Source organism: Anguilla rostrata, chromosome 6 (assembly GCF_018555375.3).
Source record: "Anguilla rostrata isolate EN2019 chromosome 6, ASM1855537v3, whole genome shotgun sequence".
Taxonomy (NCBI): domain Eukaryota; kingdom Metazoa; phylum Chordata; class Actinopteri; order Anguilliformes; family Anguillidae; genus Anguilla; species Anguilla rostrata.
The window spans coordinates 39,155,758-39,180,001 of NC_057938.1; the positions used below are offsets into that span (position 1 = coordinate 39,155,758).

Consider the following 24,244-nt stretch of genomic DNA (forward strand, 5'->3'; position numbering starts at 1 on the left):
GTAGGTGGTATTGTTGGGCTTGCGTCCAAGGTCAATGTATTTCAATGTTTTGCCATAGGCTTTGAACCCAGTCTTGTTCAGTTGCAGCCCATCAAAAAAGTTTGCAAGTGGTAATGTTGGTGTAGTGGGCTAGGTGAATGCTAAGTTGCTGCATTTGTTAATGGTGCTAGTAAAATGATTTAGTTAGTTAGCTAGTTCATTTTATTATTAGACCTACAATTTTGTATTTTGGTGCAATTGTATACTACCACCATACCCCCCCCCCCCCCCGTTCTGCTGTTCTGCTGTTCAACAGAGTAAAATGGTTTCAAATCATCACTGACAGTGTATTGATAAGCTCAATTGTGTGGATACAATTCATACGTTGTACAGCTATGTCTTTGCTTCACACAGTGACAAATGAACATTAATAGTTACTTATACAAATACTGTTTCAATAGATATATTTCCCATACATAAACAAATTGAGAACAAGACAGATTTAGGAGCTACGGAATGTGGCTTATTGAACAATTCATCAATGGCTCATTACTGGTTCATTCATGAATAACTGCTTATAATTTGCATGACAATAAGTTAATGAATGAAGTAATTTCTTATAGGAACAATGAGTAGGCCTACAACATGGAATTTATTTGTTAGTACAGCCATACTCATACACTACTATGAATTTAGGTGCAACACCAGATACTTTGCGAAAGGTGTAAAACTCCTTGAACCAACCTTTTTCTACAGTCTGACTATAAGTACAGGCTACCCAGCATCTGTGATTGTACAGCCAATGAAAAGTAAATTGCCAAATAGGATGTGTAGTAACAGAACTTTTTGAAGCCTTACTTACTACTGCACATTATGTGATCTGCCTGTTTGAAGGGTTTCATGTTATGTTATTGAAAACAGTATATAAATAGGCTCAATCGGCATTGAAAGAAGATCGATCTCAACTACCCATGTAACTGTACATGGCACATTAAATGGAAAAAAAAAATGTCGGAATGTATGGCAGCTTTGCGGGTTCTGCTGTTAATTAGACGGACAGATGATAGATCGATTTCCTCTCCGATACCAGCCCCCCGCCATATTGTATTTTTGTCGCGTACCATATTTGTACCTTTCTCTTTCTCCAACTGTGCTGTATGCCATTGCCACCTACATGAACCTGGCATGGCCAGTAATTCTTTCATCAATGTGGAGTTGAATTACCTCGGTGGGCAGTGTTTGTCAGTTTACAAGGTGTGAACAACAAACTTAGAAAGAGTTATTGAGGTAGGATGCATTTGAAACCTGGTTCCCTGAGTGATGGAAGGAAACTATGGGGGAAAACAAGCCCGCACAGGGATGGGTAGGCCTTAGAACAGCACTGAATGGACTGGATGTGCGTCAATCATAAATACGCTCTGCCCTTCCAGGGGAGAAATACCTCAAACTGACCACACATCCAGTATTATCAATTTGCCCTGGCTGGAGGCTTGATAAGTGTTCTTTTCCTTACACAGTGAACAGGGGTTACAAATGAAACAGAGACATTCCCCTCCATTGGTCAGTCTGATGTCAGAGCTAGAGATGCATAAGGAATATCGAACAGTGCTCCATAGAGCCGAAGTCTCCCACATAACCCTGCCAGTTTCACCAAACACACCACTAGGAACCACAGGGGCGTCTAAGAGAAGGGCTTTCTTGCTAAGGTTTTCTTTTTCTTGGCTGCCCCTGCAGCTCCTGTCATTTGTCCCCTGGCCTGCGGCGAGCAGTAGCGGTATTTTGTCAATGTTTAAAGTAAGGGGGTGGCTCACACGTAATTTCCTGAAAAACAGGGAGGGGGTGAGGACTCATCTGAGGACTGGCACTAGAAAAACAGCCATCCAAGAAAGGCACACTTGGCAGTAGAGGGACTGGCAATGGCAATCACAGTTTGGAAACAGACCTGCAGGCAACCTCATGCAATTCACTGCAGACCTTCTTGTCTGTCATCTTGGGACCTTGTTCCCACTGGAAGAATATGACCATGTTGTCCCCCCTGCCAGTGTCCATCAACTCATCTTCTATAGAAGAGACAACTGGTCCTCCCAGAAGAAGGGCAGTTTTTCCAAATTGGTCAGAGCAGGGAATCTCATCAGAAAATCATGTGTAATCACCATGGGAACCCGATCCTAAAACCTTCAAAGCCAGCATATAAATAGACAAGGGCCTTTTATTGGCATTACTGCAATTAGCAGAACAGACAATGACTGTGGTGTACTAATGGAGGGGATGAACGACCCTCTCTCTCTCTAATCTATTGGAGTCCAGGGTTTCACTGAGTGAAGAGCATAATCCCATCTGCCTGCTGTTTTTCTAGACCCCATCGTCTTCACCCATTAGTGAGCAGGAGTACAATATTGTCTTCTCCCACCCTCTATGGCTTGGATGCAGTGCAATGTGCCAAAAAAAGAGGTTAGAGGCATTAAGTTCAACAGTGCGACTGGACAGTGGATGGATGGTTTTCTTGTAGGTTTCCCCCCTTAAGGCTCAGAAGACTGTCTGGTTGACCTTTCTTAAAATGGTAAGATATGTAAGCGCTATCATGAGATCTCATAAATATGTATCAGGTTCTTTTTTAAATAAGCTCTTAAATAGCAACTTCAGCAGGAGATGTCTCATCAACCTCCCTTTTGCTATTTTTTGAATAATGCAAGAGGAAATGGGTTGTGCTTGTCTGTGGCGGTTCATTGTCTGAGGTCGGAACAGACAACAAGCCTTGAAACGTCACACAGATGCGCATGCATCTGGCAAGTGAGGCTCCAACCCACTTTGCTTAAACCCAGCTGCAAATAGGAGATGACTTAAGAGCATGTAATAAAAACCAATAGTCATCCATGGGCAATTCCTATCGAACACTAATCACATACATTTGGTAACCACTGGGTTAACCATACAGCAAGCTCCATAATGTTTGGAACAAAGGCATGTTTGTCTTTAGTATGAAGCTCACTGTATGAGGTTGCATTTGTTTTAGTTCACTAGCATTGAGAGAAATAATTTTTCCACCAAAGCCCAGAGATCAATGACAATTTGCTAATATCACAGCAAAAAGCATTTCAAACAAAAAGCAAATCAAACAGACCCACTCTTAATTGTCTAGCACTAAACATCTGCTGTTTTAATATGGAATGTATGCCTGCTCCATGCGACATTAAATTACATTTCTGTACAGCAAGCTTCTGACAACAAGACAGTATACATGTAGACATTTATATACATAGATTTTTGTATGTCAAATTTACACCAGCTTAATAAATAGGAAGGTGAGAAAGATCCCAGAGTAAGGAAATAACTTCTTTTTTTTTCAGGAAAAATGGAAAAATGGAAACAATGCATTATTTGGTAATGGTGAAATGGAGGGGTACTCAAAAGTGGGCCTGAACAGCCCATTAGACAGTTAGCATAAACTTCTGTTTTAAACTGCAGAACTGGCACAATAACACAATAACAGTGCAGGGGTTAAAGGCAAGTCATTGTGGGTAATTTCTGTACTTTACATGGGAGTCTTTCTGTCTCTGAGACTGCTGTAATCCTTTTTGTGGCCTCGACCTAAGATCTCAAACCATTTGGTACATCTTTTGTAAACACATATTCATTGATTTCTTGTTAATGGGATGTTTGAGGGAGAAACTATGGGTTGACAGGCTTTGGCTGGATTAATGGCCAGGTTTAAAAATGAATTCTGAATTTCATATTCAATTGATAAACAGAAAAAAGAACGCATTTTCTGAACAACTTACCTAACCTACTCTTGAATGTAATAACGTTTTCTACATCCATCATCTACTACGACCGAACATAGTGTCCAAGTGTGAAATACTAACAGAGGGCAAATTCAAGCAAATATTTAACCCTGAGAGACCCATTATGATGTAATCACCACTGGGAATATGAGTGATTTTTGCTGTTCCACCCAGTCACTCAACAGTGTTGGGGAATAGTGGGGTGGGGAAGGGTAAGTTTCTCCTAACCAGACATGGAATTAGTTGAGTACTTTCAAGTGGTCATTCCCTGTTTAACAATAATGTGATACTAATTAAAGTGTAAATGTTGAGATAAAACTACAGGTTGTCTCTGCATGCTAATGTAAGCAGCCCTATTGGCACAGGGCAATGTGATACTTGTGTTATTAACCTCACTGCCACAGTGAGTTATTAACCTCACTAAGCTAAAAGAAAATGCGAAAGGAAAACATTTTCACCCCCCTCCTAAAAAAGAGAAAAAGCCACAGGCTTCAGCTAAAATGGATAGTCACTTTCTTACACTATTAAGAAGATGCATACAAAGCTGGGAAGGGGCATGATGTATATGAACATATATACCTTCGTGGCCTATATATGAGCCAAAATGACACCTTCCCTAAGCTCTAAAATACAACGACAGATTTTACTTCCATTAAAATTCATAGGATACTTGCCAAATACAACCAACTTGTTCACAGAAAGATAAGGGATTAAAAGACTGGCGGCAATCCAATCTGAAGGAATTACATAGTACAAGAACTCTTCTCTGAGTATTTTCAGTGTTTTAGGTGTGACAAAGACAGAGGAATGTAATAGGTGATACGTGTGAAAGTCTTGGCACATCATGAAGTTGCCAAATCATGTTTTATGATTAAGTAGAGACAGTCATTGAAACCTCAGTGAGTCACCTTCACAATGTCTTTTGTTCATTTAAGGTGCAATTTTTCACAGACTTCCCCAAAGGTTTCTTCCTTGGTGGAAGATAATTGCAAGTTTTTAGAGTTTCTTAAATGCCTCACATTAACATAAGAGTACCTAAATGCTCTTTTCAGTTTCGTTTTAAAAGTTTAGGTGTTTGATCTCAAGTTCAGGAACTTTTCCCTTAAATTTTTTACCACACTGTTTTGCCCACCATCAGTCTTTTTTCCAGAGCTGACATTGATTCTCTGGGTGTTGTTTGCCTGTTCACTGAGAGACAGGGCCTGCTCTTGCTCTCTGTCCTTCCCTTGCCTTGTGGCTGTCTCCGCCCTAATCCCACCCTCCTGCCTCTGTCGGTACTCCTCGGACTCCTGGTAGGCCCTGCAGCGATCAATGACGGCCATGATGGATATTTTCTCCCGGGAGGTGGGGGAGCGGATTTGCACGTAATTCCCGTCTGAATCCTCAGCCCCTTCTGGCTCCGCCCCCAGCTGCCGACTGCCTTCCTCTGCCCGCTGTGGCTCTGTCCCATCCTCCAGCGGGGTCGCCTCGGCGACCCTCTCCACAACAATGACCTTGCGATTGTCGGGCAGGAGGGCGTGCCCAGAGACGTAGTAGCCAGGAGTGTCGAGTTCCGAGTTGTGAAGGTCACGAAGGTCGCTCAGTTGCAGACCGCTATGCTGGTGGTCCAGGGAGCCTGCCCTGCACACCCGTGCACGTCCCTCATCATGGTCCCCCGGACGACGGGGCCTGGGGGCCCGTGGCTCAGAGAGGTCCCTGGTGCTTGTGCCTGCATCTTGACAGACATTACAGCCAGAGGAGCAGCTGGAGCGCCTCCTAGAATCGACCGAGGCCATCTTCTCTGGCATGGAACGGCTGCGTCCTGCAGGGACGGGGGCGGAGCCATCCTGCGTGTCTTCAGGCCCCCGCTGTGCATACATGGAGCGTAGCTCGCGCACGTCGGGCCAGTTGAAGCTCTCGGACTGGACAGGGCTGGTTGGACTCCTGCAGGACGACCGGCTGGGCGATGGGACCCTGGGGCTCCCCACCGAGCTTGGGGTGTTGGGGGGGCTGGGAGACCTCACCTTTGCAGGGAGGGCCAGCGCTCGCAGAACCACCTGGTCGTATGCGGCTAAGGGCAGTGTGAGGTTGGGTTTACCTGTAGAAACACACAGGCAGATGTGGAGGAAACAGAATTAGGGTTTGTGAAAACTCCCCAACATTTGGTTGAAAAGTGAAAGTTTTCTAGCCAGTTACGATGTAACCAGTCTATATCTAAAACCTCTGCTATATTGGGGTTAACCTAGACTGTTTATTTCAAAATGTCTCTCTACCTACAGTTCCACCCTTCCAAGTATCTAGATTCTGGGTATTGCTCACTGGATATACAACTGCTAAACAAGTTGAAAATAAAAATACACATAAATATTAAACTATAATAATATTAAAAATATAATGCTATGGAACTCTCAATACTCACTTTTAGGCAGTCCAATTATTGCTACAGTACTTTTATCATATACACCAGGAAAAAGGAATGAATTACTGTGCATTTCATATTAGTGAAAGCAAAAAGTAACTTTGCTTTTACTGTGACAAACATTACATTGCCTACTGAATTAATTAATCTATTCAATATGTTCTGTCCAAATGTATCATGTAGTTATCTGTCCTTTTGTGTTTCCTGGGGTGACTTATCATCCACTATGCTTTTTAAAATAAATAGGCTTGTTTTTTCCCCCCATTGTCAGAGAGGGAATTATTCCAGTGGCTAAAATATACACTATTGCCACCACGCAAGTCCAGAAATTTGAATGAAATTACTTCAAAATCAAGTTTTTTGTAGGTTCATGACACATTAATGTCACAACCTATATTCGTAATCTGTATTCACATTAATATCAGACCTCACAAGAGGACGGGTGACTGTGATCATGGACCAAAGATGGGGGGGAGGGGGGGGCTAATTGTGACTCCGGACAAGGGGGGCTCAACAGGGGCACATATTGGAAACGGCCTTGTGTCTTCACATCTCTCAACGCACCCAAACCCCAGTCAAGACTCACGGTTTGGAAACCACTTTCTCTGATTAGACAGTCACAGCTGGTGGCCGATGTTAAGGTGAAGCATTTGGAGAGTTATGACCTTACCTTTGCTCTCCTTCTCTGACCGTTCCTCCTGCACAGGAGGGAGGTGCACATTGGTGCTGGTGAGGATGTCCGTGTCCTGGCTACGCTGCCGCACCAGGGGCTTGCTGAACTTGATCCTCTGACTGTACTGTCGTGCTAACTGGAACACTTTGTTCTTAGCTTGCTCTGCATCCTGCAGGAGCAGCTCTTCAGCCGTTTCAGAACCCAGGTGTATAACCTTGGGGATGGGGGCCCTTTTGGCTCTGATCTCCTCCCCTGGTCCTGCACCCAGAGCCTGGCGCTTGGGGTCTTTGGCCGGCTCTTCATTATCTATGCTTTGGTTGGACTCCTCGAAGGTCAGCAAAGGCTTTGAGCATTCTACAATCGGTTTCCCACGAGTAACCAAGAACCTCCTTGGTAGATGGGGACTGGTGCCTTTGGTTCTGAAACCCTGTCTGGGATTCCGGGGTCCTCCGTGTGCCTTCTCCATTTCCTGCCACACCCGGATCATCTCAGAGGAAGGGCGGAACTCTTCTTCATCCCCACTGGCTTCTGAACAAGCAGGCTTCACTGGCCTCTGGTCTTTGTCTAGGACTGGGAGGTCTAACTCTGTACAGGAGGTGGGGTCGTCACTAGGGTCAGACAAGAGGTCTGGGGCAGGACCAGAGGCAAAGTCTGGACTATCCCTCTTCTTTGGGCAGGTGGCATCATCTTTGGGGATGCTGTTGAGCCGGCTGACAGAATTCCTGACCAGGCCAGCAGGAATGTAGGTCAGACTCTCACGCCGCTTGATGGTGAAGCTTGCGCCGTGGTGCTCAGCATGCTCGTAATAGCTCTTTATCTTGCCGATGAGCAGCTGGTCCTGCCGGGAGAGGGTGGAGTCCCGCCTCAGGTGGGCTTCACTCCTTTCTGGTTCAAAGGGGCTATCGGGGCCTGAAGAGAGCGAGGCAAGGTCTGGGGCAAACAGGTTGGGTGGGTCATCCAAGCAGGTGACGTTAGGCCTCTGAGGCCTTTCCTGGGCTTCGGCACCCAGACTGAAGGTGCTGCCACGCCTACTTGGCAGCCGGGGAGAAGGGCAGCCCAGGGACCTCACCTCGTCAATCTGGCTACCCCGCCGGGCACTGCTGGTGAAGTGCTTAGCAATGACACTGGCCTGATCCAGCACAGAGGGGGGTAGGATACTGCCAGGCTTGCACCCTGAAGCGTTTGCCTCCCCTTCCTCGTCCTCCTCATCTTCTGTTGCCGATGACTCCTCGCTGCTCAGGGCTTTAGCCTCTGCCGGTTGGGGACCGGGTGACATCTCCATCCTCTTGTCCCCGTCATCAAGTTGGTCCTCCTTTGGCTCACACTCCTCCAGGCCAGAAGGGGCACTGATGATTGGGGCAGCCATGGATACAGCTTCAAATGTTGAGGGAAGGTCTTGCTCAAGCTTCTCTGTGGACCCAGGTGGACAGCTGCTTTGTGGAAGTGGCTCTTCTACAGACCCCTAGGGAGATATGGATGAACTCGTAAGGGAAACACTTCTCTTAATTTATGCTACTGCACACCTATCAGTTTCACAGGTTTCTCAGTGTGGCAGGGCTCAGTCTGGAAAGGGAAATCGGGGCAACTGGAGGCCATGTCTACCACTTAAGTTGCCACACATCATCCCAGGGCTTACAGCTGTTGGCTGAGACTGGTAATCTTAACAATGAGAAAAGGAGAGCGAGAAGGGCCAAAGGAGTATAGAGCTGAAAAGCTTAAAAGCAGGAAGCTTTTTGTTGAGTTTGGTTTATTTTCACTTTGTTATTTCAGTTTGTTATTTTAACTGAGATCCCCTGAGGGGAAAGGAGCAGATTTTCATTTGTTTGTTTGCTTGTTTGAGAACGCCCTCTCTCACACATATCCACAACATTCTGGTCAAACCCGGAGTTATCTAATCTCCCTCTGTCCAGTTGTTCTGTCCTTCCCAGGGGTGTCATGCGGCTCGTGACACACAGGTTATAGCGACAGCTGACGTAATGGTATACTATAAACAAATATAGTTTCTTATCGTTTTGCTTTGTTTGGGAGAATGAAAGTACAATAAGGAGAATACAAAACCGTATGGAGAGAGAACGTCACAGTGATACAAAGGAAACAAAAGTATATTTAAAAATAGCTCCATCTCTTGTATCAGGCTTAGCATGAACTATACTACAAGACGAGCGCCTCTTTTGACACGAATCACAAAGCCAAACATATTTATGCAGCTGTTACATAAGCCATTGCGTCAAACAGACAGGACAGTTCTACAGCACGACTGTGGATTTGGGCCTGCAGGTCCCAGCCAGGTGGGGGAAGCTGTGAGAGGGAGATAAGGGAGGGATACGCAAGAAGCGCATTTCAGGAACAGGATTCCCACAGCGAGGGCTTAGCAAATCCGCAACCGATAAAAATACTTGAATGAGATGACAACACAAAGAAATGACGCACAGGACCGTTTTAAAAATGGATTTTCCCTCATTTCAGCAATGGAGGTAGAGAAGTGAATGGGTCTTATGTTTTTATTTAGGTTTTTTTTCCAGAGCGTAAATGACAAGAATTTGTGAAATCGACCAGACAGAAATTTGTCCCTCCGATGTACCTCTCTCTGCAGATTGCATCTGAACTGAACAGTTGGGACAGGTGGTGGGGGACAGAGGTAAGATGAACATGTTTCAGATTATATTTTTGATTATACTTTATTATTTACTTTTATATTTCCTTCTTTGAAAAAAGTTTTACCTGCTCTGAGAGGGTCCTGCCCTCCTTTGGGTCACATGTCTCCTCTTGACCAGATGATTGGCCACTCTCCCTGTCAACCCCATTCTCTTCCATTATGTCATTCCCTTCTTCATCCTTAAGGAACACAAACATCCATCAGGGATCTTTAAATGCAAACACCTACACTTCAGTCAGTCTTTTTTGTCAAGATGCTAGGAGCCCACATAAACAGAAATATCCTGCAAAAATATCATTTCAGGCCATAATAATAATAATAATAATAATAATAATAATAATAATAAAAATAATTCAATTAATTTTTCTTTACACTGGAGAAATGCACTACAGTAAAGATGAAAATGTCTTTATGAATTATACGCCTTTTCAACTTTAAACAAATAATACTTTGACATTGTAGAATACAAATAACCTTATAAATGGCTTTTAACATGTAAAACCTCTGGTATTCATTTATGATATAAGAACACAGTGAAAATACATGATGCATTTGTCTGAAAATCAAATGTAATATGTGTGAATAAAAATGAAATGTTGATTCAGTCAAACACATTTCTTTCGCTCAAATTGCCAATACAACAGAGAGACATTATCATTGTATATGTTTGTGTGGACCCCTGCTCAGACAATGATGAGCTGCCTTAATTATGGCTGTGCAATTTAAGAATCAAAATCCATCTTGTGGAACGTTTCAATTGTGAATGTCATTACTGCTTCATTACCTCTCAGCCATTCCAGACCAGATCATATGACACAAGCTTCAATTAGTGTACAGTATTACATCAAAGCAGAATACTACTGTCAGACTGGAAAAATGCCACAAACTTGAACAGAAAAATGAAAAAATGCAGGTAATTTACATGTTTCTTACAACTGTTTCTCCATAAATATTGATAGAAACATAATTTCACAACATATTTCATAATTTGCTTGCTTTCTAAAAGTTTTTTATAATATGGAATAAATGCATTGTTTCATTTTACGTGAAAAGGGGTGTGGCAAGTCTCAGTATTGCATCATTTATTATTATTATTATTATTATTATTATTATTATTATTACAACATATGTAAAACACAGCTTGAGGCAATTGAAATGATAACAGATTTTTTAAGGAACAAGCATGTAAGCAAGGTATTAATATGACTGATCAGAGCTCAGGACCAGGCACACAAGGTGAACACACCCTCAAGAGCAAGACAGACAACCATGAACCCAGAAACAACCATGCAACCAGTGAGAACCATGCACCCAGAAACCTCCATGCAACCAGTGACAACTGTGCATTGAGATGGAAGAGGATGAGAGTGTTACATCACCCCACAAATCTCAAATGGGAACAACTGTTTTTCTTTCAAAGTATGGCTAACCTGACTGCCCCTTGTAAATACCAATTCAGAGCTTCACACATATTTGGGAGTAGTGAAAATGTATCCAGGAATTTTTTGCTTGATTTTTTTTTTGCTTTTGCTTGTTATCAAAAAAAAGTCCGTCATTTTTGTCTTGGCTGGTAACGGAAACCAGCCCTTTCTTCTTGTTGAGGGCTTGCACAGTAATCCATTTGGTTTTTTTTCTTTAAATGATTTGAATACTTATAAGTAGTACCTTCAGTGTCCTTTCACCTGGCAATGGATTAGTCACCATCTACATGTTTGCCAGTCATCAGTAGGCATTATTATTGGTAAGCTAATCAGCATTCATGAGAGGAAAAATGCATCTTGTTATTTGTTTAGGAGGAAGACATGAGATGTTCCATGCTCTGGCAAGACTGCTTTTGCTCACCGATGTCAGTTAGCTTCGGGGGGAGTCCGGACATTCAGAACGTTAGTGGCGTTAAATCAGAACTCAAAGCACAAGCGTAAGGGTGGGGGGGGGGGGGGGTGTTGAAGAGGAAATAGGAAACCTGATTGTGGCAGAGAGCCTCACCGTTGGCACCCCAATGGAAAGCAAAGCCCTGGCCCTGTAGTGCCAGCAGGAGATGGCCTCCAGCATAGAGCTGGCAAAGTCGGCTACCTGGTCCCCCTCCATTAGGACATCGTCCTTGTCACTCTCTCCCTCAGCCTCCTGCTCAGCCCCGCCCTCTCCCCTGCCTGGGCCAGCCTCCTCGCTGTCACTAGGCATCGGCTGCTCGTAAGCGTCCTTCCTGAAACCTGGATCCTCCTCATCCTCCTCCACGCTAGGCCTCTCATCCTCAGGCTCGCCTTGGCTGGAGCCAAGGGTGCTGACACTATCGCGGGGCCGCACGAACCACGCGTTGGCCTGCAGGGCCCCGTCGCTGTCTGTGCGCTGTGGTGTGGAGTAACAAAAGCATTTACGGCCTTATCGTGCCACCTGCTTAGAGACTCTATTCAATTCTGGTAACTGAAATTGCTTGAAACAGCACTTAGGCATTGGATATTTAACGAGCCGATTTCATTTTCAGCTTTAGTAGAAATGCAGCGAAAAAGATTTGAACATATGTGCCCATATAAACATTACAAGTCATGAATGGTGGGCAGTAGTTTGAAGTAGCAGTTAGTGACTTAGAACTGTGACCACAGGTGCTGGCGTTCAGTTCTACCAAGGAAGCAAGATAATTCCCCTGAATTCTGTCAGTAATTTTGTCTGTAGCTAGAAAGAGACTCAGCATGTCTTCTGCAATTCCCACAATCCACCAAGATTCATTAATGTTTCATGACACATTAAAAACTGGCTTTTCTAGTTGGGTTCACATTCGGTGGTTGGAACAGGAGCTGCCCAAGATGCTTGCCCTGTGTATGCAGCATATAGTCAATTGAAGGGGGGGGGGGGGTCTGCTGTAAGGATGTGACTGCACATGGGATTTGAACTGGAAACATTCCGTTCCTGTTACTATGGGGCACCTATGTCAGCTTATGAAATATAAGGACAGCAGTAAGGGTGTTTCATTCTTCGGTTTGACGGGTTTAACTGAAGACAGTGATATATGCTGTGTAGATCAACATCCCTTGTTTTTATGTAACTGGAGATGTAACTACACTTGATTTATCTTGGCACTCAGTAATTTGGACATCAGTCCTCATAAGTTTTAATACATTTCAGTACTTCCACTTGATGATATGTGATTTAAAAATTTAGATGTGTAAAATGTAGATGTGATTAAAATGATGCATGCATGTTCCAGCTATGAAATTAATAGATGTTATATGATTGATTGTCCACATTCTTTCATTAAAAATCTTCAAATGAAAGGTTATGGTTATAACGGAGTTTGTTTTCAAAGTGATATTTGTCTGGTGTAGTTGTGTGAAGTTACAATGAAAACAAAAAACCATAAATGTGCTGGAAATTGGAAAATGTTATCAGACAAAAGAAATTAACGCATAAACCTTGCAGTCTTACAAATATATTAACAGAGAACACATAATTTGTAAGAGTTGTCATCTGTAAACCCTTACCTTGAGAATGGCTGCCAGATCCGCACAGGTCACAGGGAGAAAAGTCAGAGAAACGTGTTAAAAATCGTATTAAACGTGACTTTTTTAAACAAATGTTCATCTCCTATTGAACTTTTCTCCAGTCTGGTATACTCAATCACATTTGTAGGACACAAGTAGTTCAGTTAAGCATACATTAACACAGCACTCTGCTGAGCTTTGTAGTTATGGTGCACAGCAGACTCCAGGAGTCCAATAAACCAAAAGGGTCAGTGTTGCGCAATGCGACAAAGAAAACCCTGTGGACTGGAAAGCCTCCCTTTCTGAATGATGTCACTATAATTGTGTTCCACCCCTCCTGATTCCAGGTCACAGTTGGCGTTAAAGAAAACTGGATTTGATTTATGACCTTGGGCTCCATCACTACGCCAAGGACAAGACAAGGCCGCTAAGAAGCTGGAGTTTGTATGCTTGTACGCAGTCATGCATAAGATCAGCAATAGTCACACAAACATAAGACAAAATGCATCGAAACATATATGTAGCAAGGTAATGTGCAACAACCAGCAGCTAACTGAACTTAATGCACTGAAGAATAGGATGATTATTAAAATACAGTAAACCTTGAAAATAATCCTGCTGCCAACAGCAACATTTGTACTTCAATCGAAGGTTCATTTGCAAGACTTTTACAATTTGTCAAGCCTTTCATGTACTGTAGCAATCGGGGAGAATGGAACCCTTGACATTAATTTATTCAATTGAAGGGGGGTTGAAAAGGGTTCATGCAACAAATTAGAAAAAGAAACAGTTCTTCAAAAACATCTGATGCCAGCACTGATAGCTGCTCCCTTACCCCCTTCTCCCCCCACCCACCCCATGCTCTGGTGAAATTAGTGGCCAAAAAATGATGATAATAAATGGATTATATGCAACTGCTTAGCTTCCACTTTCATAGGTAAAACATTATAATTCATGAAACGGGAAAGCCACTGATCTCTGGCCAAAGCATGTTTGACTGCAGCAAAAAACTAAAGCACAAGAGACCCTCAATAATGCAACATGAGGGGGCTTTTATATAATTATTTCGGAAGGCTGGGAAAGGGAACACCTGGCCTTTGATCTCCTCTAGAGGGCTACATCGCTCTCACCGCCCCTTGCTCCTTTGATGTCAGTGTGATGGCTGGAGGACTACAGTGGGCCCGTATCACACAGGGCCAACCCACCCACCACACTGCTGAAGGCTCTGCAGCAACAGACTCACAGCTCCACCTTCAGAGCTCCGTCTGCCCCACCCCCCCGTCGGTGGGAGACGGCGGAGAGGAGACTGGATGAGGGGGTGGGGATAGGGGGCGGGAGACCAGGGGAGAATATTATGCGTGTGTTGCCGTTTGCTTACCTTTGGCGATCTTGGTGATCTGCTTCGTAGGCTCTGGGGGAGAGACAAACAGAAACGAGTGTCACTAACTGTGGCCAAATATGGAATCGTCCACAGGCAAAGAAAGGAAGCAGAGTTCAGAGAAACTGTGGGAAAAAAGATTATACACATATATATGTGTGTGCATGTGTGTAATTGCCTGTTCCTCTTTATATAAACTTTCCCACGTAAAAAGGCCGCAAATGGTCTTGAGGGCTGGATAAACATTCAAGCCAAAAAAAGTAAACAGTGAAATAATGTAATGACTATTACAGCAGTGTTTTATTTTGTTCAAACTGACTGAGTAAATCGTTCCGGTTAATAAAATGGCATTGTACGGTTCAAACTTGACATTGGCTTTCTAAAGATATGTGTGAGAGAGGAATGAAGGTGTAGGGGGTTTAGAATCCACAGCGTTCAAAAGAAAGATCACCTGACTGCCTCCTCCCCTGACGACCAGTGCCAGGAAAGTCGTCTGATTGGTTGGAGAGCGCCTTCTTTACCCTCTCAGGGCTATACCGGTACTTTGGAAGGTCTGTCAGGGATGACAACTACATTAGTTAAAGGGGAGTGAGTTCACATGCTAAAATTTGAAAAAAATAATACCACCAAAATGCTTCATGTGTGTCGCCGTGCGACATTCTTCACCAGAATTTACTATGCAAGAAGCTTTGTCTGTAATAATGGTGCCAGCCGGTGCATCCATCAGTAAACATAATGTGGTTTCTATTGTCAGTCCTGTTCACCGTGGAGCGGACAATCCTGGCTTTTTGTTGCTTCTGTACACTGGCTTGTCCGCATCTTATGTCATTATGATGTTGCCGTAGCAACCGAAATCGAGGCAGACGAAAGGGTAGAGCGATACAGGATGAAAAACAAGGCCCTTCACCGCCGGTACTCACATATGGAGTCCCTTTCCAAGATAGCTTCTTTCGCCTGGAAAATGGAAATACAACAGATATATCGGCGTATATGTCAATGGGTTTGTTTGTCTGTTTCCTCCACTTACAAAAATGAATGTGAATGTACACACATGAAAAAGAACACATCCGGACTTGCTGCATATAACAAATTACACCTATTGTTATGTGACAGTATGGCAAATATATACTCTATGCATATAAAAATGTTAATATGAGATGCATGCTGTTTGATGTTTGCAAGTGTGCACAAATCCACTACAGAATGGCGTAATGCTATGCACCTTCTGTGGGATCAGGGCGTGGTGATTTTCCAAAATAAGTCTCTTGATATGATGGGCCCAGAGCTTCTTTTCTTCAACGGTTTTTGCCTGGGGGAGAAATAAAGTGGGGAAGGGGTAATTGGGGTATTTCACAGCAGAGTCTGTATTAAGCACAGTTTTCTGTGAACGGGTGAACGGGTGAAAAATGTGACACTGGTCAGATGGTCTATTTGACTATTTACCGGTGGCCCAAAAGAAACACTGGGGTGTTTTCCAATGCAAACACCTCCACACCTTGAGCATCTGCAGGCTTAAAACGAGACCTTATGTGTGCAGGTGTGCGGGTCCTTCGGCCGCAGTTGGAAATCAATCAATCAATCAATCACTTTTAATGACCACACGTCCGAGGTCGGTGGAATTTGCTTTCAGTACAGCATGGTGGGAAGCTCAATACAACGCTGTCAGTAACATTAAACATAGGCAGATATCAACATTACACTAAACACAATAACTAGCACACAGACAATATTCACAGGTTGCCACAAGACAAAATTCACAGACAACGGGGCCGATGTTGGGCGGAGGGGAGGAGTCTGGGCGGAGTCACTCACCTGCACCGTGTGGGGCTGTTTCGGGTGCTTGTAGTGGGTGACGCTGAAGCACAGACAGTCCTTGGCGCTCTCGATCAACATCAGGGTGGAGCACTGCAACGAGGTGGGGCGGGGGTTGAGGTGAGGTGCGGTGCAGTGGGGTGGGGGGGGTGGGTCCTCGCCCACACAACAAAACATCTGCTCTAATATGCTCACTGCCTCCCTGACTGGTGTATTTTCACAAAAAAATAGGTTCATATTTAAAGTGTAAAGAATAGAGTGAATAATGGTAACAGCGATATACACACATACGCAATAATAATAATAATAATAATAATAATAATAATAATAATAATGTTTTGACATGTCATTGCGCCAGATTTACTAAGACCTTTAGCATGTGCAAAACCTTTTAGCACACGCATAACCAACAACTTGACCAATGATTGGTCATGGTCTGTGTTTTGCACCAGTCATTGGTTGTGTTATTAGTTTTTTAGTGTGCTAAAAGTTTTTGCACGGGCTAAAGGTCTCAGTAAATCAGGTCCATTGTCTTGTTCGGGATGCCTTACCGAGATATGCGCTTTGTAGACATAATGCTCCCCTCTCTTTTTGGTGATGAGGATCATTTTGTCAAAGAGGAAGAGCGTCCTCTCGCTCTTTGCCCGGTAGACGCGGAAGGTTCCCTCCAGCACCAGCTCCCCGTAGGTGGTTAGGTCCGGTCCCTTCCAGTTAATGAGCAGTGACTGGACCTCCTGCAGGGGCATGCAGCAATACTTGTCATTGCCAGTACGTGGCAGACCAACCACGGTGACCCTGACTGACATCTATTACTCTTAATTTATGATGCAAATGCAGTGCTCTTGCAGAATGATTAAAGACTTTACTGTGGTAACCCATAGCTAATACACAGTGGCTGCACAGTGTTGACAATGTTATGGGAATGTTGTGGGAATGTTAGCACTGGGCGATCGCTCACTGACACTTGAACACCTATAATTACTGCATTTAATTTGCCAATAAATTCCCAATGCAACTTAATTTGAGGTACACTGAATAATTTCCCTAGTGAGAAAAATGACTTCAGTCTCACACTCAAGAACAGGAAAATGTCAATAGAAGAAGTCTCCCCTCATCAGGGAGTTTTGGCAAGAGGGCCTGTCTATTTCATTCTATTACATAAAACTGCTTTTGAACCAGGACTGCCCGAAGCAGCCGATCTCCAGCTGTGCTGTCCAACAGACACCGAAGTCAAGTGCACTGCAAGCTCAGACAAATTTGGCACGGTTCATTAAAACAGACCAAGGCGAAACATTTCGGACCGGCGAAGTCTTTAACTCATTCATTCCACATTCTTACCAAACGTGCATAAACAATTTGTATTACATTACATTACAGGCATTTAGCGGAAGCTCTTATCCAGAGCGACTTACACAGCTTTTACATAGGGTATTCTCTTGATTGTAACACTAACAACCAATCAAGAAGAACTATGCTGAAAATGTTTATCAAATTTGTCGTAAAAATTGTGACAAATGTGACAAATGGGATTAAGTGGGTTGAAGTTATGTTTTTGGGAGCTTACACCATTGGAATATTATGCGCATATGGTTTAGCTTTTGCTTACCTCAGTGTATATGTGTGTGTGTGTGCGTGTATGTGTGTGAGAGAGAAAGAGAGAGGATTACCAACTGAGATTAAAAAAAAGGCTTCAGTCCACCATCCAGTGCTTCCTCATGACACTCCAGAGAAGTGATGTGGGGTACTGGCCTACTGGGGTTATATTTTTTAATGTCATGTTGTTCCTGTAACAAGCAGGCTGGTATAAACGCTTTGAGGCCATCGAAACCAAATCAAACTGTGGGATACAGCTACTCAGCATGAAAAGTCACAGCGTAGCACTTAAGGACATGCGATAGAAGCAGGAGCTTTCTTAATAATCCTTTCACGGGGAGCCAGTAGCTTTAGGCTCAGGACGAGACTCCCAACTGATCCAGTCATGTCAGGTGAAATGTCTCGGCCAATTTGTGGTGAGTGCATTGACAAATTATTGGCAAAATGCCCGAAGGGAGAGTGTGTGTTCGTCTGTGTGTGTGCATGTGTGTGTGTGTGTGCATGTGTGTGCGTGTGCATGCACGTGCGTGTGCACGCTGCCTGTGTGTCTTGAGTGCTGACCTGCAGGCGCACGGCGTGCTCATGTTTTCTCTTCATGTCGTTGATGTACCAGGCCACGCCCGTCATGGTGTAGATGGCCTCCTCCACCACGTCATAGCCTTCTTCCTCTGGGTCAAAGTGCTTGGCGATCTCCTGCAAAGACCAGACAGTTAAAAAGGAGTGCCTCGCTAATGCACTCTTTTGGAGAGGGAGAGATCTAGGCAGCTCCAAAGTTCAGCTAAGTGGAGGAAAGGGTGAAATTTAAGCTGATCTGAAACACAGCTTAACCGGAGAGAGATTTGGGCTGGTCTGAGACAACTCAGCTCTGTTAAGAGGATAGAAATTCAGACTGATCAAAGACAAAAACTGTGAAGGAGAGGGATAGATTCAGGCTAGTCTAAAGATCAGTTCTGTGAAGGACAGGGTGAGAGTCAGCCTGGCCTGAAGCTCAGCTCAGCTCAGTTCAGCTCAGTTCTGTGGGGTGGGGGTACCTGCAGCAGCAGGTGGTATTTGAGGATCCTCTGAACAGGCTTGAGCAGGTAGGAGCCAAGCGGTAACGAGCGCTTGAGCGAGGCCTGCCGGTCCCGGAAGAACTTGGCCAGAGTCTTATTCCTCATGCAGTCTGTCAGAGCAGCCACAGAGCTGAGAGAGAGGGAGGGAGAGAGACATTGAGAGAGAGAGAGAGAGAGAGAGAGATCCCACCCACACCAACAACACATTAATACATGCATGCTGCTAATGAAACAGACTACTCTCAATTAGTACTACTCTGCCTCTCTATCTCTAATATCCACACACACGCACGCACACGCACACACACACACACACACACACACACACACATGCACTTTACATACTACGCACCTACCCTGAACTTGCGACCTTTCTAAGCTCAGGAATGTGTGATGGTGTCAGGCAGGGTGTGGGAATGGGATCAGATGGCTGCTGGGTCTGAGCCTAGATTCTAAGGCAGTAAACACCGAAAGGACTGGCCGTGCTCCCACAGCTCTTTGTCACATGACTTTGTCACATGGACACGACATGGCAGCCACGCTGCAAGAACACTGTCAGTAATTAGCACGAGGAGTGTAGGGGGACCACTACCACTGAAGTACTGCATATTGAGGTTTCTCCACTGCTAGCTACAGCTGCTTTGTCGTGGTTCGGTCCAGTTTGAGAAATTAAAACCGACTGCTTTCATTTCCCAGGAACCACAGTAAAGAACACCATCAGGGTGGCGTTCGCAATGTTGTATTTACATAATACACTGAAGACATCATTAGATTTTCATTCCACAGAGGCATCTGGGTTTTCACCAGCTGCTATGCTTTAACTGCATTGGTAAGTCAGTAAAAACAATGTGAGGTATACTTGTCCCCAGTAGGTGGCGGTAGAGTCATACTGGGGTCAGGCCTTCATGTTGTTTTTAACAGTGACAGTGACTCACCGGTTTCAGTTCCAGCTGGGCTCAATTAATCAGGTTTGGCTGAGTGGTAACAACGTTATATATTGATAGACATCTATTACAAATCATTAGCAGAAGAAAAATGGCCATTGTGCATATTTTAAAGGGTATTGCTCAACATGTTTTTTTGTTATTCTGTGCCACTTTGCAATAAAAAAATGCATTAAAAACAATTGATTACATGAAATCTTCAAATTAAATTCTATTGGGTCTGGAACACTTAAAAAATTAAGCTTAATCAACTCTGACTACAGTTCTGAATTTCATTGTTCCAGATAAGTAAGTAAAGCTTTTTAGCTTCTATCGTTCTGGCGACGGTAGCATCTTGGATTACTATTCTCACAATGAAGTCATAGCGGATAACCCTGGAGTGGTGCCACACCCAGCTCATCTTTCATTGAAATGTTCAATAAAACCTGATACGTTAAGCCCAATTGGGACTTGGAACGAAATCAAGCCAGTTATTAAGTGGATGCCCTGCTGGTGACAAATCATGTCCAAGGCCTTCTTCCAAATCGCATAATTCAGTCCTGTCCAGAACACACATACTTATGGGTTTTCACAGCATCAAATACTGTTCCAAAATCGCCATTTGCAACAGTATGCACACAGTATGCGAAAAATTTCCCCTTTTTATGTTCTCGCATACTTGGGAAGATCAGCGCAAGCATCAAAGCATGCTTTGCCCATACTTGCTTTCCCCAGAAGTTACTGACTATTGGATGCCAAATCTTTGAAATTCCAACGCAGAAGAAAAAAATGGTTAATAAATTTCCTGAGGTGTCAGCTTCACTTACTTGGGGTAGTTGGTGCAGTACTGGGTGTAGATCTCGAAGTACTCGCTCTGAAGGGGAAAAGTAGGAGGTGGGGGTGGAGGTGACACGTTAGTTGTTCCCAGGTGGCCCGAGCTGTCTTTCTTAACGCTGCCACACAAGGGGTGAATTTGGCCACAGGTGGGGCGGAGCGGGGCGGGGCAGGTCAGGTTAGGGGCGGGGCCAGAGCAGAGCCCTTGCAGGTAAGTAAGAGCTACTCACCTTGAGTACGAAGCAGCGTGCAATGGCCACGGGGTCGTTCTCACACAGGTCCAGAGACTGCAGCAACTCACTGTAGGGAACAGAACAGAACAGAACTTATCAACAATTTACCTGGCAAACTCCCCACAAACACGCACACACACACACACACACACACACGCACACACACACAGCAGAGTCTCTTTAACACACCGAGAGTCAGCATGCCTTCACTCAAGTAGGCCATGCACAAACCAGGCCTGAACTTACCCTTCCAACCTCACCACAAACAACATAATTCCCCCTCCTGATTGCACTAAGCGATGAAAGGGGGCAAACAAGTCGGCACAATAAAAACAACAAGATTAATAAGCAATTCTTATGTATTCATAACTACTGCACAGAATACAAGGTGCAAAAAATGAAGCCCTAAATATCTGCACTAGGCCACTGTGCTCTCTTCAGTACCTCAGGCTGGCAAGATGAGGTACAACCGAGTACTATGCCAAAGAGGGGAACCCATTTTGGCTCTTTTTTAAGTGCTGTTCGTCATGCTGTCCACTGGTAGAGAAAACTACGGGGGCGGCCTCACATAATGCCAACGGCGTTTATAAAAACAGGTCGCCTCAGTAGCGCTGTATTCATGGGTACAACAATGCGATTAAAAGAGGCTGCAGCGTTAGCTCGCAGAAAATAACCGTCAACACTGGTGGTTCTAACCCAATGTGTTTCAAATCAGTCCCCGTGCCAAAATGAGCACAGCCACAGCTTGTTACAGCTCAACAGTGGTTAGAGTTCAGAAGTCTCTCTGAGATGTGCTGCTTCTTTCTCCCTTTCAGATCTCAGTGTGCACCACAGATGTGAACCGAGCCTGTGTGTACACGTGCGCTTCGTCCGGTGTAAGCATTGAACTCAGGGAGGCGGGCGGATCGTACCTGTTGAACTCATAGATGTCCTCGATGTTCCCGAAGAGCGCGCAGACCTGCTCGGGTCGGATGGGTAGGTCTCCCGTGTCGATGATGTGGGCCAGGTAGTCCTGGAAAAGGAGGGGATGAAAGCATGACAGGCGGTCCAAACACGTATTACACAGGTCTGTGATACAGTGACATCGTGATTTAGATCTGCTTCCCTGCGCTGTTGTGTTAATTGGCCATTGAATTGCAGGCGGTAGTGGTGGCCATTGAATTGCAGCCTGTAGTGGCTGTTGGATAAAGGTGTCAGATGTTAACTATTTCACTGAAGCGGGGGCACTCAACAACGGTGGGTGCCTACAGATAAAAGTATGTTCAATGACCTTTGGTGTGAGCTTACTGTACGCCACTTTGGATAAAAGCTTCTGCCACGTAATATGTAATGCAATGTGACAAAAGGGCCAAGGACCCCTGGTTTTGATGAACACAACATTGCTAGCCTCCAGTTTGTGCAATTTCAGTCCCTGACCAGTAGAGGGAGCCTGTACACAAATAGAACAGCCTGTTCACCTGTACTTTCATTGAGGATGATAGATTGAGTCATGTAACATTAACATTGCATGAGACATTTATACTGTTCTTAAGACAAATGAATGCTTTTGCGTAATTTTTTTGCAACCATCCAAGCAGGGGTTGCGGGATACGCGGACCAAAAAAAGCACTGGGATGGAATCGGCTCAACTCCCGCAGATGAGCGTCTGGATTTTCGGTGAAATCCTTTACTGTGCTATTCAAGAGCGGATTTCTCCCCCAGGAAGCCTCCTGAACAAACAAAAAAATAACAGTGCTGGCACATCAGACACACTCCCCCTAGTGCCAAGGCAAACAGATCTGAAGAGCTGCAAAGAACGTCTGTTTATACTGAACTGTCTTTTCCATTTACGTGTTCCCTATCCTGTGTGAATTCCCCTCTCCAAGGGACTGTTGCCATACAGAAACCTTGCACCTCAGACAGGTATTCCCCCAACATGAGACAGGTAGCTGTTGCTGTGGACTCCCTAATACACCAGTATCATTCCAAACTTCCTCACTTACAGGAGTGTTTATGATGAAGGAAGAACTGCACTACTGCAATCTTTAAACATGCACACATACACTCGCATGCATGCACATACAAACACTTGTACAATCCTATGGGCCACACACACACACACACACACACACATACACACATATGTGCACACACAAAACATAAGCACACAAACCCACAATATATTAACACATATATGAAACACTTGCAAAACAAGCGCACACAAAGGTATGCGGACAAGATTTGGTGGGGAGGGCAGTCACCGCATAATCTTATCGTACAAACATTTCAAAATACACGATTAAGAAAGTAAAACCGCAGCTGTTCACTTTGGCACTTCTACACACAGCAACTCAAAACAAAACAAGTATCATTTCTTCAAATCCCTACAACAATCTGCTCCAAACTCTCAGGGTGGGTTTCTATAGTGACCGCACACAGACACAGTGTGCTGGACAGCTGGAGAACAGCCTTTTTCATGACAGGGTGTTTGTGAAACCAACAAAATCTTCTTATCTTTTTAACGAACCGAGTCCCTATAAGCCCCCAACCTTCACATCAGCGCAAAGATTCATTAAGCTTCGCCCACGTGACAGCACAATCCCTGCGTGATAAATTGTCTGGAGGGTCTTCTATTTCGGAAACACGTTTGGCCTTTTTTTGGGGAGTGCCGTTATGAAAGGAGCAAACACAGCGGAGTCAGATTCTCTGGAGGAGAGGACGACATCCTCGCTTCCCCAAAAGGAGTGATGTTTCTCAGGGAAACTGAAACTCAGCCTCCGGGCCCTCCATGTCTGCAGAAAACTTTCCGCAACCCCCTCGGAATACCCGCCACTGTGACGTACGCTTGGAGGTAAAAACATGCATGTCGGCACAAGGGATGACCTGATTCACATTAGATTAAATCAGATTAGAAAAAACATCATTGTCCGCACATGTGGAGACGTGTACTTGGCTACATGTGTCATATGGAACACATTACAGACATAAAACATATAGGCCATGTACTCGTAAATACTCATAAAGATTATACAACTAAGATGTGCAAATACACAATCATACAGTGTACTATATTCTCAATATGCTTACGGCATTTGGAAAAAATGACCTCTTATAGAGATTCTTCACAGCTCTTGGCATGCCATAGCATCTAACTGAGGGGAACTGCACAAACAGTGAGGAAAGGGGATGAGACATGTCTTCAACAATCCTTGCTTTCCTATGGATGGGAGCCCTATACAAATTCATGAGCGGTGTCTGGGTTTTCCCCACAACCTCACTAACCCTATTCACCACTCTCATAAATTTACCCTTACTCTTGCTATTGAGGTTACCGAACCAAAGTATTGTAGCAGAGACAATTTCGCTACAACACCTTGGCTAACCTCAAAATCATATATCATGTTTTCTAATGAGGTGTAGCTGCTGCAGGAACTTCTTATATGTAAAATCACAGTTCCCGTCAAAACAGGTGATTT

At 44.3% G+C, this 24,244-nt stretch overlaps 1 protein-coding gene across 4 annotated transcripts in view; it reads right to left on the reverse strand.

Annotated features, from left to right (window-relative positions):
* Window positions 1–3,106: 3,106 nt before the first annotated feature.
* The window catches only part of LOC135257114 (pleckstrin homology domain-containing family G member 3-like), a 61,050-nt gene continuing 39,912 nt past the window's right edge, over window positions 3,107–24,244 (reverse strand). For 3 of the 4 annotated variants that reach the window (XM_064339553.1, XM_064339551.1, XM_064339550.1), the window contains 16 exons: window positions 21,701–21,801; window positions 20,787–20,856; window positions 20,550–20,596; window positions 18,779–18,929; window positions 18,309–18,440; window positions 16,706–16,888; window positions 16,155–16,247; window positions 15,565–15,651; window positions 15,263–15,296; window positions 14,794–14,895; window positions 14,343–14,375; window positions 12,965–12,975; window positions 11,475–11,834; window positions 9,554–9,667; window positions 6,830–8,294; window positions 3,107–5,838 (listed from right to left, as the gene is read on the reverse strand). In XM_064339553.1, the coding sequence (XP_064195623.1) occupies window positions 4,829–5,838; window positions 6,830–8,294; window positions 9,554–9,667; window positions 11,475–11,834; window positions 12,965–12,975; window positions 14,343–14,375; window positions 14,794–14,895; window positions 15,263–15,296; window positions 15,565–15,651; window positions 16,155–16,247; window positions 16,706–16,888; window positions 18,309–18,440; window positions 18,779–18,929; window positions 20,550–20,596; window positions 20,787–20,856; window positions 21,701–21,801 (3,993 nt within the window). In that variant the 3' untranslated portion in view covers window positions 3,107–4,828. The remainder of the gene's footprint in view (window positions 5,839–6,829; window positions 8,295–9,553; window positions 9,668–11,474; window positions 11,835–12,964; window positions 12,976–14,342; window positions 14,376–14,793; window positions 14,896–15,262; window positions 15,297–15,564; window positions 15,652–16,154; window positions 16,248–16,705; window positions 16,889–18,308; window positions 18,441–18,778; window positions 18,930–20,549; window positions 20,597–20,786; window positions 20,857–21,700; window positions 21,802–24,244) is intronic. The other variant, XM_064339552.1, reaches the window with a different exon arrangement.